Source organism: Podarcis liolepis (assembly GCF_965112155.1).
Source record: "Podarcis liolepis genome assembly, chromosome: 5".
Classification (NCBI taxonomy): Eukaryota; Metazoa; Chordata; class Lepidosauria; order Squamata; family Lacertidae; genus Podarcis; species Podarcis liolepis.
In genome coordinates this window covers 100,515,356-100,532,737 of record NC_139556.1, presented here as the reverse complement: position 1 = coordinate 100,532,737, position 17,382 = coordinate 100,515,356, and the positions used below count along the sequence as shown (strand labels likewise).

Here is a 17,382-nt window from a genome sequence, read left to right as displayed (position 1 = left end):
TTGGATGGCTTTAAAAGAGGATTAGCCAAATTCATGGAGGGGAGGGCTATCAATGGTGACTAGCCAGGACGGCTGTGCTGTGCCTACAGCCAGAGGCAGTGATGCTTCTGAATGCCTGTTGCTAGAAACCACAGGAGCTGAGATTGCTCAGCTCCAGCTTCCCAGTTCCCCAGTATTCAGCCCCTGAGAGAACAGGATGCTGGACTAGATGGGCCATTGGCCTGATCCTGCAGGCTCTTTGTACGTTCTTATTTCAATCTTGCCAAAATATTCTGTTCTGTTCTCCTTGCCATATCTCAGCTAGCCAATAACGTCTACCTCTCTTTAAAATCGGAACCAGTGAAGGCGGTGAAGGTCCTGTGTGAGTGCCTGGAGGCGGTTGGAGGTTGGATGGCGGCTAATGGATTGAAGTTGAATTCTGACAAGACAGAAGTACTGTTTTGGGGGGACAGGAGATGGGCGGGTGTGGGGGACTCCCCGGTCCTGAATAGGGTAACTGTGCCCCTGAAGGACCAGGTGCGCAGCCTTGGAGTCATTTTGGACTCACAGCTGTCCATAGAGGCGCAGGTCAATTCTGTGTCCAGGGCGGCTGTCCACCAGCTGCATCTGGTACGCAGGATGAGACCCTCCCTGCCCGCTGTCTGTCTCGCCAGAGTGGTGCATGCTCTGGTTATCTCCCGCTTGGACTACTGCAATGCGCTGTATGTGGGGCTACCTTTGAAGGTGACCCAGAAACTACAACTAATCCAGAATGCAGCAGCTAGACTGGTGACTGGGAGCAGCCGCCAAGACCATATAACACTGGTCCTGAAAGACCTACACTGGCTCCCAGTATGTTTCCAAGCACAATTCAAAGTGCTGGTGTTGATCTTTAAAGCCCTAAACGGCGTCGGTCCAGTATATCTGAAGGAGCATCTCCACCCCCATCATTCTACCCGAACACTGAGGTCCAGCGCTGAGGGCCTTCTGCCAGTTCACTAGCTGCGAGAAGCTAAGTTACAGGGAACCAGACAGAGGGCCTTCTCGGTAGTGGCACCCGCCCCGTGGAACGCCCTCCCACCAGATGTCAAAGAGATAAACAACTACCAGACTTTTAGAAGACATCTGAAGGCAGCCCTGTTTAGGGAAGCTTTTAATGTTTGAGGCATTACTGTATTTTAACATTGTGTTGGAAGCCGCCCAGAGTAGCTGGGGAAACCCAGCCAGGTGGGCGGGGTATAAATAATAAATTATTATTATTATTATTATTATTATTATTATTATTATTATTGCCAAGGTGCTGAATTTGAGGGCTTCCTATTGCACTCTGCCACTGAGCTATGGAAGCTCCTTTGTCAATTGCCATAACTCATTCTGGCTTCGAAGACCTGATCCTCCTCTACTGCCTTCCTTTCCCTTCTCCTCCCCTTCTCCCTGTGTGTCTTAGTAATTTGTAAGCTTGGTGGCAGAACCGCCCCCGTCCCACTCACCCACCCGGTTTTTATTGATGTGTGCTGCTTCAAGAGCCAATAATTGTATTTTATGGTTTGCATTGAAATTGTTTGATTGCTATAAGGAAACGACTCCAAGGTCACTTGTAGCAGAAAGCTATTTGGAAATCCGGGACTCTGCAAGACAAAGTGAGAAGCAGTGATGCCTTTCGTGAAGGTCCCGGCATTTTGGTGGCAATTGGAGGCTCTGCCTTTATGGGGAACCCGCAAGCAGGATCTGGGCACAAGAGCAAGCGAGTCCCACAGTTGATGAGCTAGCCATTGGGGGCCGAGCGGGCCTGGCAGGTTCAATGGCAAACTGACAAAGCACCCCCCACCCAAAGTCAACCCCTAAGGGAAATGCTTTTGGAGAAGCAATGACTGATATGTGTCAGGCTTCCGGGAATGCAGTCCCTCCCATGGTGTCCCTCCGCCTCTCCTATTACACGTCTTCTCTATGTTGGCTGATCTGTGCCTTCTGCCTCTGAGCTTTCTGTTCTCCTCCTTTCCATGCCCACCGGGTTCTGGGAGAAGAGGGGTCTAGGATGCTTTCTAAAGACACAGAGTCTGTCAGCTGTCTCTCCCCTGGCGCTTCTTCCTCCTGCTCCTCTCCCAATATTTCCCAGCCTCTGATCTATGACCTTCTGCAAACCACTGTTGTAAATCTTTACTGTCTCCCTCTTCTCTAGGTAAAGGGACCCCTGGCCATTAAGTCCAGTTGTGACTGTCAGTATCTCAGCTCACAGTCAGAGGTAAACTGGCCTTCCCCGGGCAATTGAGTGAGATACTTGTTTACCTTCCGTCTGCTACTCCCGGCAGGCTAGGTCATAAACCGGCGATTCTCCTCCCTTAGACGTGAGGAGAACACACCCTCTGCTTCTCTCTCCTTGCTTTCCCCCCAGGGAGGGGAAATGAGACAGACAGGAGTCCTATTTACATGTTTTATTCCTGTCATTCAGCAGTACATAGAAACGTGACTGCACCCTTCAGACTCCATCAGAAGAGTCACAACTCCTCCCCTGTACTTCCAGCATAGTTCAGATGACACACTGAGCTAACATCCGGTGCTCAGTACAGAGAATAGACTCCTCCTTTTTGCCAACAGTACAGTTGCAAACCACAACATCCTGTTTTGCATTCCAGCCATCTGGAGCTGGCTTTTGCATTGCTGCTTTTATCCAACAGTGACTGACTCTAGGGTTGCGGCGCTCATCTGACTTTACTGGCTGAGGGAGCCGGCGTACAGCTTCCAGGTCATGTGGCCAGCATGACTAAGCCGCTTCTGGCAAACCTGAGCAAGTGCACGGAAGCACCATTTACCTTTCCGCCGGAGCGGTACCTATTTATCTACTTGCACTTTGACGTGCTTTCAAACTGTTAGGTTGGCAGGAGCAGGGACCGAGCAATGGGAGCTCACCCCATCGCGGAGATTCGAACCGCCGACCTTCTGATCGGCAAGTCCTAGGCTCTGTGGTTTAACCCACAGCGCCACTCGCGTCCCTTTTTCCCTCTTCTCTAGGAACTGCTTTATTTGTAATGAATAAATGTAACCCCACCCCCTAAAGGTGGTCTTAGGGTGAGTCTTGTATGGAGCGCTCCCATAAGCCACCTGAGTGGCAGGTGTCAGCTCCCAGCATCCTTTGCACCATGGGCCCATTAATGGACTTCTTCCGCCACCATGGCGACGTTCCACAACAGAGGAGACCCCCCGCTTATGTCCTCGATCCCTTTGCCGCATCACAACATCGCCCTGGCAACAGACCAAAGGGGGTTCCATCCAGCTTGGGCCCAGCGACTGCTCCAACAGCTTTCCCTGGCTCTTCCCCTCGAGACATGGGGTTTGCCCAAGATGGATGCCAATCTCTCACTTCCAGCATCTTTGCTTCCTTCCACTTCAGCACCCTGATGGGTCTCAGCTGCCTCTTCTTTACTTTCCCGTAAGTATGAAGGCGGATCCAGGATGTCCGAGTCAAGGAGCAGCCGTTGGCAATTCCGCTCAGCTGGCCATTTTGAACTGAATGATCCCGTCTTAGGGTAGGGCAGCAGAGGTAAGAGGTTTGCTGGATCAGACCCAAAGGGTCAGCGGGTCTCACTAGATCCCAACAAATGGTCTAGATCCCAACAAATGGAGCAGCAGAATACAAGCTTCCTCCATCTTCCATGGGGCAGCCCTTTAGGGGTCGGCAAAAGTTTTTAGCCACGGGCCGGTCCACTGTCCCTCAGACCATGTGGCAGGCCAGAGAAGCAGCACCGGGGGTGGGGAGCTGGAAGAAGAGGCGAGGGAGGCAAGTAGTCCCCCCCCCCAGCCGCTGTACTTACCTTCACAGGGGCTGCCACCACCACCGCTACTTCTCGTGGGTTGGCAGAGCAAGGTTGTCCGCTCCACTCTCTGGCCCACAGGAGCACCAAGGCGACGGCGGCAGAGGGAAGATGAGCAACGCGAAAGGGCTGACTCCGGAGGAGAGGGGCTGCTTAAAATGGCGCTCAGCCAGCTCAGCCCAGCCCCCTTCCTCCTCTAGGCAGGGCGGGGAGAAGCCAGGAGGAGGGAGGGAAGGAGGAGGCAACGCCACAGGGTGTGCGAGGGAGGGGGGAATGGAATGGTGCAGGGGGGGAAATGGCGCAGCCCAAATGAACCGAATCCCCACGCCAATCCACGGACAGTTCGTGGGCCAGATCCTGAAGGCAACTGGGCCTGATCTGGCCCGCGGCCCTTAGTTTGCTGACCCCTGCTTTAGATATTTGAAGATGGCTATCCTATCATCTCTCAGTCTCCTCCAGGCTAAACATGCCAAACTCCCTCAACCGTTCCTCATAAGGCTTGGCTTCCAAATCCTTGATCATCTTGGTTGTCCTCCTCTGCATGCATTCCAGCTTGCCAATACAGTGGTACCTCGGGTTAAGAACTTAATTCATTCTGGAGGTCCATTCTTAACCTGAAACTGTTCTTAGCCTGAAACTGTTCTTTAGCTAATGGGGCCTCCCGCTGCCGCATTGCCACTGCCGTGCAATTTCTGTTCTCATCCTGAAGCAAAGTTCTTAACCCGAGGTACTATTTCTGGGTTAGCGGAGTCTGTAACCTGAAGTGTCTGTAACCTGAAGTGTATGTAACCCGAGGTACCACTGTATCTAAAAGGCTGTCACATGGAAGATGGAATGAGTTTCCTTTCTCCTGGAGGGTAGAACCCGAACCAATGGTTTTGAGTTATGAGAAAGAAGATTATGACTTGACATCAGGAGGAACGTTCGGACAGTGAGAGCTGTTTGACAGTGGAACGGTCTCCCTCGGACGGTGGTGGACTCTCCTTCCTTGGAGGTTTCTAAGCAGAGGTTGGATGGCCGTCTGTCATGGATGCTTGAGCCGAGATTCTTGCATTCCAGGAAGTTGGAGGAGATAAGCCGCAGAGTCCCTTCCCATTCTATGATTCTTAAACTGTGGTGGGCACAGGACCTTTTTCTTCCAAGGTTAGTTTCTTCTGTGGGCCAAAGCCAAGGTCTCACCCCAGCCTCCACCTGCTTCCTCCACAGGTGCAGCTGGCTGGCCCTCCATGTGTCCTGGGCCTTCCCCGCCATCTCCGGCCTCCTCTTCATCCCAACCATTATCTACTTCCTCCTCACCAGTTTCACAGACACTGGAATCCTCCACAAAGGTTAGTGTGAAGGGGCTGCCTTTCCACCCTGTCGCCCTACAACCAAGCTGTAAGATCTGGACTCTCTCCATGCAGACTGAAGGTGTAAACAGGTGAATAAACCATATTTCTTAAGGCTACGACAGTCTCCGCTGTGCCTCAACCCTCCAAAGGAACACAGGCCTGGCATGAGCGCCCTAGAACCCCTTGGAATCTTGCAGAGAGTGAGGGTGGCACCCAACCTTTGTAACACTGTTTCTAAAAATGGAGGACTTTGGATCAAAGATTGTCAAGTGAATCGGAGAATTATACATCGGTACCTTGGTTCTCAAACTTAATCTGTTCCGGGAGTCCGTTCCAAAACCAAAGCGTTCCAAAACCAAGGTGCGCTTTCCCATAGAAAGTAATGCAAAATGGATTAATCTGTTCCAGACTTTTAAAAACCACCCCCTAAAACAGCAATTTAACATGGATTTTACTATCTAACGAGACCACTGATCCAAAAAATGAAAGCAACAAACAATGTACTGCAGTCACTCATTCAATCCATCAGTAGCTCAACTGGGTTCCACACAGCCACAAAAACAAAACAAAAAGATCCACGAAAACAAAAACGCAAGATAAATAGCAAAAACAGACAGACCTCAGCGTAACACTCAAAACGGAACACTCAAATCGGCACACGTTCGACTTCTGAAAAAAGGTCGCAAACCGGAACACTTACTTCTGGGTTTGCAGCGTTTGGGTTCCAATTTGTTTGAGTACCAAGGCGTTTGAGAACCAAGGTACCACTGTAGCTCCATTAGGAAAATGGGGGAGTCTCCTAACAGCTCCCAGAATCCTCTGGGGGAAGCCATGACTGTTTAAAGTGGCATCACGGCGCTTTAAGTGTGTCTTCTTCTTCTTCTTCTTCTTCTTCTTCTTCTTCTTCTTCTTCTTCTTCCTCCTCCTCCTCTTCTTCAGCGATCCCTTGTAGCCGAGTAAGGTTGTCTTCCATAAACACGGTTTTAACAATGAGTCTGTAAGTGACTGTGGAGGCCAATTCTGGATCCACACGTCCTTCCACAGTGGGGACATAGGTTTCCAGACGGGAGTTGATCACAGTGAGGGTTTGCCAAGCATGTCTTCCTCTTAGCACGTTTCTCCCTTGCGTCCTGAGTTCGAGTGTCTTCAAAGCCCACGACACCTTTGGTCAAGGCTGTTCTCCAACTGAAGGCCAGTGTTTCCCAGCTGTCAGTGTTTATTCTACATTTCTAAAAAATTGCCTTGAGACAGTCTTTAAACCTCTTTTGTTGACCACCAGCATTACACTTTCCATTTTAAAGTTCGGAATAGAGTAGTCTTTAAATGTGTGATGTCCACATGGCCTGACTCTGAAGCCGCCTTCTCCCTTCTCTGCTTCCTTCCACGGCCAGGCATTGAAGAAGAGCTGGTGAACCAGGCCTTCACCATGAAAGACCTCAACCAGCACTGGTGCAACAAATGCCAGCTCTACTGCCTGCAGCACACCTTCCACTGCTCCTGGTGCAACACCTGTGTGGAGGTAAAGAACGACAGCGGCCCCTAGGGGCAGAGGAGAGGAGGAGGAGCTTGACTCGGTTCGCATTTAAAGTAAAACCTGTCACCTAGTTTGCACTTTCTGGAGCACGGTGCAAATGCAGCCACGATTCAAAATTTGGCATGTCTCAGAATTTTGCAGTGCAGTTCTCTGGTCAAGCTCTGTGTGCAACAATGCATATATTGCTGCAAGGTGTGCAGATAACATGCAAAAAGGCAATATATTGGGGGATATTACTTGCAAAAATACAGTGGTGCCTCACAAGACGAAAAGAATCCGTTCTGTGATTCTCTTCGTCTAGCGGTTTTTTCGTCTTGCGAAGCAAGCCCATTCACGGATTAGCGGATTAGCGCTATTAGCGGCTTATCGGATCAGCTGATAAGCGGCTTAGCGGCTTAGAAAAAGGGGGGGAAGGGGGGGAAACCCGCAGGAACTCGCATTACATTTTCGTCTTGCGAAGCAAGCCCATAGGAGATTTGTTTTGCGACGCACCTCCAAAACGGAAAGCTCTTTCGTCTAGCAAGTTTTCCGTCTTGCGAGGCATTCGTCTTGCGGGGCACCACTGTATGTATGTTAGTGAAAAATGCATACAGGAAAAGTGTTTTGCACCTGGGGTGCAAAATGCGGCTGTGCTGGACAGAAGGCTCCTGAGCTGGACAGAAGCTCCGCGTCCTAACTCTCCAGCCCCACCTGCAGGAATTCTTTTATTTTATTTTATTCATTTTTCTTTTTCATTCATTACACACATCTCATATTCCTAATATTTGCTATGCATTCCTTCCTCCCTCCCCTCCTAGGCTTCCCCCAACTTCCGCTTCTGGATTGTTTCTCCTTTCACCCATTTTGCTGCCTCCTAAAAGGAAAAAAAATACAAATAACGTATTTATACAATAACATCAAACCTAAAAACATAAAAACAACAGTGAATACACCATATTATTTCTCTATCTACACATTTTCTAATACTAATAATGTGGATGTTCATTTAAATCCTACCATCAAGTCTATAGACTTTCTTTGTTTCTGCAAGTTTAATATAAATGGTTCCCATTCTTTTTCAAAGTCTCTGTTGTCTTTTTCTCTTAATCTGTCTGTCATTTTTGCCAGTTCTGCATAGTTCATCAGCTTCTCTTGCCATTGTTCTTTAGTTGGTATTTCTCCAGTCTTCCAGTTTTGTGCAATCAACATTCTCGCTGCTGTAGTGGCATACATGAATATAGTCCTTGTTATGTACTGAAGTTCTCACCCTGGGCCAGCAGGGGGATACTGTAGATAGTTTTCACTCAGGTCCACATATGCAAATAAGGGATTGAAAGTGACATTCAGTGATTGGATAGTTACAGAAAGTGGTTACAGTTGCGTTGTAGTGGAGCTCTATATAAGCAGGCTGGCTGAACCCTTCAGTTCAGTTCTGTTCTGGCCTGTGAATAAACAAGAGCTGTTTGAAGACTCACTGTGTTGTCTGATATATTCACCCACAACTCAACAGTCCTCTTTTCTTTCGGTATAAAGTAAAGGTAAAGGTACCTTTAAAGGTGTTACTCAGAAGGGTGGTGGGAATGGGAGATAGGCAGATAGCTGGGAGAGCCTGTTGACGACTCTTAACGACTGTAATAGGTCTTACAGGAAAAGGCAAGGGGTGAGAAGGTGAAAAACCTGGGCTGAACAGAGACATTGGATTCTTATCTCACTATACATGACTATACCATTTCTCACCTTCTCACCCCTTGCCTTTTCCTGTAAGACCTATTACAGTCGTTAAGAGTCGTCAACAGGCTCTCCCAGCTATCTGCCTATCTCCCATTCCCACCACCCTTCTGAGTAACACCCCTCCCCACCTTCTCACTATATAGAAGGATCTGGCAACTTCTGTTTCAGTGTATCTGAAGAAGTGTGCATGCACACGAAAGCTCATACCAAGAACTAACTTAGTTGGTCTTTAAGGTGCTACTGGAAGGAATTTTTTTATTTTGACTAATAAAAAGGTTTCTGGTTTTTTTTTACAAAAGTTATTTTCAACATTTTCTTCAATTCATTATACTGTATATCACCTGCAGGAATTCGACCACCACTGCATGTGGGTCAACAACTGCATTGGCTACCACAACCTTCGCTTCTTCATCTTCTTCGTGGCCTTCCTGAGCGGCTACGACCTGGCGGTGCTGGCTTCCTGCCTGGTCTACCTGGCATTCAACTCCCAGCAGGCTTTCAGCGTGGAAAAGATCTGCACGTATCCTTCAGAGAGAAGTTCCCCTCCCTCTCCTGTAACGCTGGGATTCAAAGAATCCTGGGAGCTGTAGTTTGCTAAGGGTGCTGAGAACTGTTAGGAGAACCAGATTCCCCTCCCAAAACTACAATTCTTTGCTTCTTCTTTCTTTCTTCTTTGGTGATCACTCGTAGCCGAGTAAGATTGTCTTCCATAAACACGGTTTAAACAGTGAGTCCGTAAGTGACCGAGGAGGCCAATTCTGGATCCACACGTCCTTCCATGGTGGGAACATTGGTTTCCGGGCGGGAGTTGATCACGGTGTGGATTTGCCAAGTGTGCCTTCCTCTTAGCACATTTCTCCCTTGTGTCCTTGACAGCCCTAAACGGCCTCAGTCCAGTAGACCTCCACCCCCATCGTCTCCACCCCCATCCTTCTGCCGGACACTGAGGTCCAGCTCCGAGAGCCTTCTGGTAGTTCCCTTGCTGCGAGAAGCTAAGTTACAGGGAACCAGGCAGAGGGCCTTCTCGGTGGTGGCGCCCGCCCTGTGGAATGCCCTCCCACCAGAGGTCAAAGAGAAAAACAACTACCAGACTTTTAGAAGACATCTGAAGGTTTAGGGAAGTTTTTAATGTGTGATATTTTAATGTATTTTTAATCTTTGTTGGAAGCCGCCCAGAGTGGCTGGGGAAACCCAGCCAGATGGGTGGGGTACAAATAAATTATTATTATTATTATTATTATTATTATTATTATTATTATTATTATTATTATCTGTCCGTCTTCCTTGACTCCAGTGCCTCCAGAGTGCTGGTGACCATCCCCACCGCATTCTACTTGGTGCCTCTGCTCCTCCTGGTTTGCACCCAGATCAGATACATCTTAACTGCTCATCACAGCTGCAAATTCCAGGTACCGCAAGCAGATAAAGGGGCAAACATGGCTGAAGAGAGAAACTGCTCCTTGTGAGAGGAGCCGCCTGGTCTGAGTTCCTGGGGATGCAGAGCACCAAAGGATGGCAGCCAGAGCTGTGTGTGCCACTGTTCACCATCGCATGCAGCCAAAACAGGGTCCCCCCAACCTTGGAGAGCTCCCCGAGCCCTTGACCCCGAGCCCAGCAGAGGCTGCCTGTTGCTGCTGCTTCCCTTTCCATCTCTGACCTCCTTCATCTCTCTCCACAGGCTCTGTCCTTCAAGCAACCTTTGGCCTCGAACTGGCAGGACTCGGGGTGTTGCCAGAGGCACAGAACCAAGTGCGTGACTCGGGGCTCAGGGCTTCGCCATCCTTCCTTGGGGGTGACCTCCGGGTGTGGAGGGTTAGGGGCTGCCATCCAGATAGGGGAAATCTGTAGCTGGCAGGTGACGGAATCGCATTCCTTGCTTGCTTTTATTACAGTGGTACCCAGGGCCATCTTAAGCATACCCAGTGCTGTGGTGCAAAGCTCCCTCCTCCGCCCACCCATTTCCCGTAGTTTTTTAGGGAGGGAAGAAGTCCAACACCATCTCCTTTGTCTTGGTGATATTAAGATGCAAGTTGTTCCCTAGGCACCATGTAGATATTTTTGGACCTCCCCTCTATACGCTCACGAGGAGTGGGCAGTGTTAAGTTGTGGGTGAACATATCAGACGACACAGCGATTCTTCAAACAGCTCTTGTTTATTCACAGGCCAGGACAGAACTGAACTGAAGCGTTCAGCCAGCCTGCTTATATAGAGCAACAGTACAATGTAACTGTAACAATTTTCTAAAACTATCCAATCACTGAACGTCACTTTCGACCCCTTATTTGCATAACTATCTACAGTATCCCCCTGCTGGCCCAGGGTGAGAACTTCAGTACATAACAGGCAGGCATGGAGGAGGCAGCGCCCATGTGGCGCACTCTGCAGAGGCTCAATTTCAGAAGAAGCGCTCAGTAAATACCGGGTGCAATCTAACTGCCTTCACACAAGCTTTGCGCAAGCAGGTAGGGAGAATGCTCAATGAGCAGGTTGCCTGGAGGAGCTCTTAAGTCAGAAGATAGTCCCTCCCACCGCAATGACACGCCCACCCCAGTTTCATCTGCACCTCCCTCCTTTCCATGCTCTTCTTGCAGGTACAGAGTGAAGTCCTCTGGAGCGATGGCCCTGGGGGCCGCCGAGGCCGCTGAGCTCTGCCACGTCCCCTGGGTCTCCAGCATGGGCTCGGCCATCCCCGGCTCCTGCCCTCACAGCTGCTCCCAAGACCTGTCCCGCCAGCAGAAGGTGCTCAAGGCTTGGCGCCACTTCCTGTCCGCCATGGGGAGCCTTCTGCACCGAGAGGGTCCCAGGCTGGGAGGAGCGTCGGCGGAAAAGGCAGAGAAGCAGGTGAGCAGGGGGTGGAAAGATATCCCTGTGGGATTGCCGTTTGCCTGACGCATGGGCCCGTCCGCACCTCAGTTTGATGTGGAATAGGTACCCATTGCGTGCCCTTTGATTCCCAGGTTCAAGGTGCCCTTAACAACTCGGGACCAGTTCACCTAAGAGATCGCCTTGCCCCATATATTTCAGTGGAACTTTCAGGTGCCACCCAGCACCTGTTTCACATCCGAAAAACTCAAACTTGTAGTGTGGCAGCGCCTAGCCTTTGGAACTCCCCGCCTATTGATATCAGGCAGGTGCCTTCGCTAGGCTCTTTTTGGTGCCTGCTAAAAACATTCTTGTTTAGACAAGCTGGTTCGAATCCCCGCAACAGGGTGAGCTCCTGTTGCTCGGCCCCTGCTCCTGCCAACCTAGCAGTTCAAAAGCACGTCAAAGTGCAAATAGATAAATAGGTACCGCTCCGGCGGGATGGGCAATGACAAACCTAGACAGCATCTTAAAAAGCAGAGACATCACCTTGCCAACAAAGGTCTGTATAGTTAAAGCTATGATTTTCCCAGTAGTGATGTATGGAAGTGACAATTGGACCATAAAGAAGGCTGATTGCCAAAGAATTGGTGCTTTTGAATTATGGTGCTGGAGGAGACTCTGGAGAGTCCCATGGACTGCAAGAAGATCAAACCTCTCCATTCTGAAGGAAATTAGCCCTGAGTGCTCACTGGAAGGACAGATCCTGACGTTGAGGCTCCAGTACTTTGGCCACCTCATGAGAAGAGAAGACTGCCTGGAAAAGACCCTGATGTTGGGAAAGATGGAGGGCACAAGGAGAAGGGGACGACAGGGGACGAGATGGTTGGACAGTGTTCTCAAAGCTACAAACATGAGTTTGACCAAACTGCGGGAGGCAGTGGAAGACAGGAGGGCCTGACGTGCTCTGGTCCAGGGGGTCACGAAGAGGCGGACACAACTAAACGACTAAACAACAACAACATGGCGGGATGGAAAACGGTGTTTGCATGCCCTGCTCTGGTTCGCCAGAAGCGGCTTAGTAATGCTGGCCACATGACCCGGAAGCTGTACACCAGCTCCCTCGTCCAATAAAGCGAGATGAGCGCCGCAACCCCAGAGTTGTCCGCGACTGGACCTAATGGTCAGGGGTCCCTTTACCTTTACCCAGATGTTTAGGAAGCTGGTGTGACTTTTAATCTGTTTTTAGTCTATTGTTATTTTGGAAAGTTTGAGATGGTTGTTGTTAATTTTCCTTAGGTGATTGAGCCGGGGTAGAAGGTTCAGGCGATCCCTTGAGGTACCCTGCTCCTAAGTTGTTCAGAGCTTTGTAAATTACCATATTTTTCACTCTATAAGACGCACCAGACCACAAGACGCACCTAGTTTTTGGAGGAGGTAAACAAGAAAAAAAATATCCTGAATCTCAGAAGCCAGAACAGCAAGAGGGATCGCTGCGCAGTGAAAGCAGCAATCCCTCTTGCTGTTCTGGCTTCTGGGATAGCTGCGCAGCCTGCATTCGCTCCATAAGACGCACACACATTTCCCCTTACTTTTTAGGAGGGAAAAAGTGAGTCTTATAGAGCAAAAAATACGGTAATACAAGGACCTTCAACCTGGCTTGGTAGCAGACGAGCAACCAGTGCAGCTGTTTTAACAATGGTGCCAAATGTTTTTGGCCAGATGTCCTCCTCCGCAATTTGGCCGCTGCCCTGAGATCTACACATGAAGAGCAGTATACTACTACTACTAATAATAATAATAATAATACAAAACACGCCAGCTGGAGTTTCCAAACCACGCCCAAGGGCAGCCTCACAAATAAGGCATTCCAGCAACCTAGCCTCAATTTTGCTAATGCATAGGCCACAGGGGTCAGAATGATCAGGATGAATGCTGAACACACTGCCTGGAGGAGCCCTGTCTATGGCCTTTGAGAGTTGCAATGTGGCGAGTGGACCTGCCTAACCCCAACCTGGTGCCCTCTGGCTATTTTGAATTGGTATCTCCCTCTCATCAGCCTCTGCTAGTGCAGCCTTTGGGAAAGGTTGCGGTAGACCAGATGGGAGCAGGCCTGAGGTCTTGAACATGAGGAGAAGCTCCTGCAAACCTGCAAACATTGCAGGGATTGACTACACTAGGTGGTCCTTTGGGTCACTTCCAACTTTGCAGTTCTGTGATTCTATGACCCAAGCGCAGGGCAAGCAAGGTAGCAGCCCCTTTGTTGGGGCCAGGGACAAATCGAGGAGGCCCAGCAGAAAACAAAGATTGCTGTGCATTGCGGTGCCTTCCCATTCAGCAATGCTCCTCCTTCTAGGTTTTTAGCATCAGTCTTTAACATCAGCAGTCAGGAGTGTTTCAGCCCTGTTCTTGAGTTTGTTTAAAATCTAAAACGGCTTTTCTCGTATTCCTTTGTAAGTTTTTTTGTTAGTATTGTATTGTAAAGGCAATACCAGTGTTATGTACTGAGTTGAATAGGATCCAAACTGCAGCAGTCTGATTGGTCCTAGAACAATAGGATCCAAATTGCAGCAGTCTGATTGGTCCTAGAACAAGGCAGCAGTATGATTGGTTGGCAGGAACCACCCAATCATGCTCCAGATAGAAGTGAATCCACAACCTGATTGGCTTACAGTAGAATTCCAGAATTAGCCAATCATGTGCAGCCCATTGTGTAAATAATGTATATAAAGCAGATACTTTGAGGGGACTTTCATTCATTCCTCCTCACCACTATGAGCTGAATAAAGAGCATGAAATCACTTTGCGACTCTGAGTATATTCCAACCAGAGTTTTTACAGCCGAGTCCTCAATTTCTTAGGGACGCGGGTGGCGCTGTGGGTTAAACCACAGAGCCTAGGACTTGCCGATCAGAAGGTCGGCGGTTCGAATCCCTGTGACGGGGTGAGCTCCCATTGCTCGGTCCCTGCTCCTGCCAAGCTAGTAGTTCGAAAGCGTGTCAAAGTGCAAGTAGATAAATAGGTACCACTCTAGTGGGAAGGTAAACGGTGTTTCTGTGCGCTGCTCTGGTTCGCCAGAATCGGCTTAGTCATTCTGGCCACATGACCCGGAAGCTGTACGCCGGCTCCCTTGGCCAATAAAGCGGGATGAGCGCCGCAACCCCAGAGTCGGCCACGACTGGACCTGATGGTCAGGGGTCCCTTTACCTTTACCTTACTGCTTGGCTCTCTTAAACAGGGCTATGTCTAAAACTTGTCATTGAGGTTTTCATACCTTTTTTGTAAACTCAGTGAAGCGTTTCAGTCCTGCTCTTGAGTTTGTTTAAAATCATTGAAGGTTTAAAATTTCTTTATTTCCTTCGGAGGAAACGGATGAGTTCAGTGAAACGAGTTTTGTAGCCGGCATCTCCTTAAGTCTTTGTTTAATTCTAGGTTATTTTTTCCCCTTAAACTTCTTGATTTTTGTTATTTACGGTAGTTTAACTCTATATTCGATTACTTCTCGTTTCAGGGATTTTCGCGGCATTTCATTTGTTTTTGTGTAATTTCTTGGTAAGGGACGTGGGTGGCGCTGTGGGTTAAACCACAGAGCCTAGGACTTGCCAATCAGAAGGTCAGCGGTTCGCCCTGCGACGGGGTGAGCTCCCGTTTTTCGGTCCCTGCTCCTGCCAACCTAGCAGTTTGAAAGCACGTCAAAGTGCAAGTAGATAAATAGGGAAGGTAAACAGCGTTTCCGTGCGCTGCTCTGGTTCACCAGAAGCGGCTTAGTCATGCTGGCCACATGACCTGGAACCTGCACGTCGGCTCCCTCGGCCAATAAAGCGAGATGAGCGCCACAACCCCAGAGTCGGTCACAGCTCGACCTAATGGTCAGGGGTCCCTTTACCTTTACCTTTAATTTCTTGGTTCCATGACTGTCTTTTTCCCACTGCCTCCTTCCAGGTTGGCAAGAAGAAATCTAGCTGGCAAATGAACAGCCAAGAGAGGATGGTGGAGATCCCAAGTGAGTAGATCTCCTGCTGCGGCTGACATATCCCAGTGGTCCAGCCAGCCTCTGCAGTGGTCCACTGAGGGGCAGAGAAGGCTGCTGGGGTAGATGGGTGGATGCTGAACAGGTAAGGCGTCAACGGGTGCTTACCTGAGACGGGTGCTGCGTCATGTGACCGCTTTTATAGGTGAGTCTTAGATCAATCTCTCCCTGTATTCCCTCAGCAGATGTCTGCAACAGCTGTTTCTGGCAGCATTTATGTTCCAACAGCGGCCAGGTATTCACAATTGCATGAAGGGAAACCTGGGACCGCTTCATCCTCACTCAGAAAAAAAACAAGGACAAATAACTATTCCAAAATCTTATATGTACCAACACTTTGGACTTCCTGTCTATCCCGTTGTATATTCCTTTTTTTACAAATGAATGTACTCTTATAAATAACCTTTTTTGACACCTGGGAATTTCAGTCTGAATTATCCCCAACAGAAAGGACTCTGGTTTTTTGTGGAAAGTACTTTTAAACATTTTTTTCCAATTCATTATGGATCATTTCCCAGTACTCTTTTTACCCTTTTACAAGTCCACCACATATGAAGGAACGTTCCTCCACTTCTTTGCACTTATCTGATTGGGACTTAAACATCTCAGCAAGTCTACTCAGAGTTAAATACCATCTGTTATTTTCTTTCCCTGCCAGTTCCCGACATGCTGGATTCTGTGGAGCTTCTGGATCCGGATCAAGACCGGCACTGGAAATGCCAGATCCACGGGAGCCGGCGACCTGCTTCCTCTCCCACAGCCACCCTCCTCTCTGTGTCCGATATCTGAAGGGGGGTCTCACAGGCTTCTCCTTTTCTTTCCAGTGAACCTAGTTTTGTGAAGTGAAAACTGGATAAAAGCGTTTGTAAAGTCGCCATCCTGCGTGCGAGTTCATTTCTTATTCGTTCAGGTTGGGGTTGCGGGGGGAGCTAAGATGAGTCCTTGCAGGAGGGTGTTACGTACTGAAGTTCTCACCCTGGAGCCAGTGTGGTGTAGTGGTTAAGAACAGTAGTCTCGTAATCTGGGGAACCGGGTTCGCGTCTCCGCTCCTCCACATGCAGCTGCTGGGTGACCTTGGGCCAGTCTCACTTCTCTGAAGTCTCTCAGCCCCACTCACCTCACAGAGTGTTTGTTGTGGGGGAGGAAGGGAAGGCAGAATGTTAGCCGCTTTGAGACTCCTGAAGGGGAGTGAAAGGCGGGATATCAAATCCAAACTCTTTCTCTTTCAAGGAGATACTGTAGATAGTTTTCACTCAGGTCCACATACGCAAATAGGGGATTGAAAGTGACGTTCAGTGATTGGCTAGTTACAGAAAGTGGTTACTGTTGCGTTCTAGTGGAGCTCTATATATTACTGTGCTTTGCTTTCTTTAAGTTGGGTTTTGTTTAAAACTTGCCATTGAGGCTGGCTGAACCCTTCAGTTCAGTTCTGTTCTGGCCTGTGAATAAAGAAGAGCTGTTTGAAGAATCACTGTGTCGTCTGATATGTTCACCCACGACTTAACAGAGACCAGTAGAGAAAAGACAGTCATGGAACCGAGAAATTGCACAAAACAAATGAAATACCGTGAAAATCCCTGAAACGAGAAGTAATTGACTAGAAATATTATCTTATGGAAATAAATCAAAAAGTTTTTTTAAAAATTAGAAAAACCTAAAATTGAATAAACAGAATGCCGGCTACAAACCTCGTTTCACTGAACTATTCAGTTTCTTCAGAAGGAAATAGAAAAATCATGAAGCTTAAATGACCAAAATTCAAAAAAAAGGGGGGGTAGAACTCCCAAAAATTCTGAAGTATTATAATCCTGGCTTGACTGAGGTGAAGCAAAGCGCAGTAATAAAGGATTGAGGACTCAATGGTACAGTTTCTAATACTGAATTTACAAAAAAGGGTTTGAAAACCTCAATGGCAAGTTTTAAACAAAACCCAACTTAAAGAAAGCAAAACACAGTAATAAAGAGTTGAGGACTCAGCTGTGAAAATTCTAGTGTTGCCTTTACAAAAAGGTTTAAAAAACCTAAATGGCATAAATTCAAAGAAAGGAATACAAGATAAGCTGTTTTAGATTTTAAACAAACTCAAGAACAGGGCTGGAACACTCCCATGGTCTAGATGTTACTGCTAATGTTAAAGACTGATGTTCTCCTTTTCTTTCCAGTGAACCTAGTTTTCTGAAGCGAAA

At 48.5% G+C, this 17,382-nt stretch overlaps 1 protein-coding gene across 1 annotated transcript; it reads left to right on the top strand.

Moving 5' to 3' along the window:
- The first annotated feature begins 3,209 nt into the window (after positions 1-3,209).
- ZDHHC19 (zDHHC palmitoyltransferase 19) lies at positions 3,210-16,071 on the top strand. Its single transcript, XM_083504484.1, has 9 exons — positions 3,210-3,406; positions 4,995-5,116; positions 6,511-6,638; positions 8,711-8,883; positions 9,667-9,772; positions 10,042-10,112; positions 10,956-11,205; positions 15,109-15,169; positions 15,855-16,071. The coding sequence occupies exons 1-9, from the start codon at positions 3,303-3,305 to the stop codon at positions 15,983-15,985; spliced, it is 1,146 nt and encodes a 381-aa protein (XP_083360610.1). The 5' UTR covers positions 3,210-3,302; the 3' UTR covers positions 15,986-16,071.
- The last annotated feature ends 1,311 nt before the right edge of the window (positions 16,072-17,382 follow it).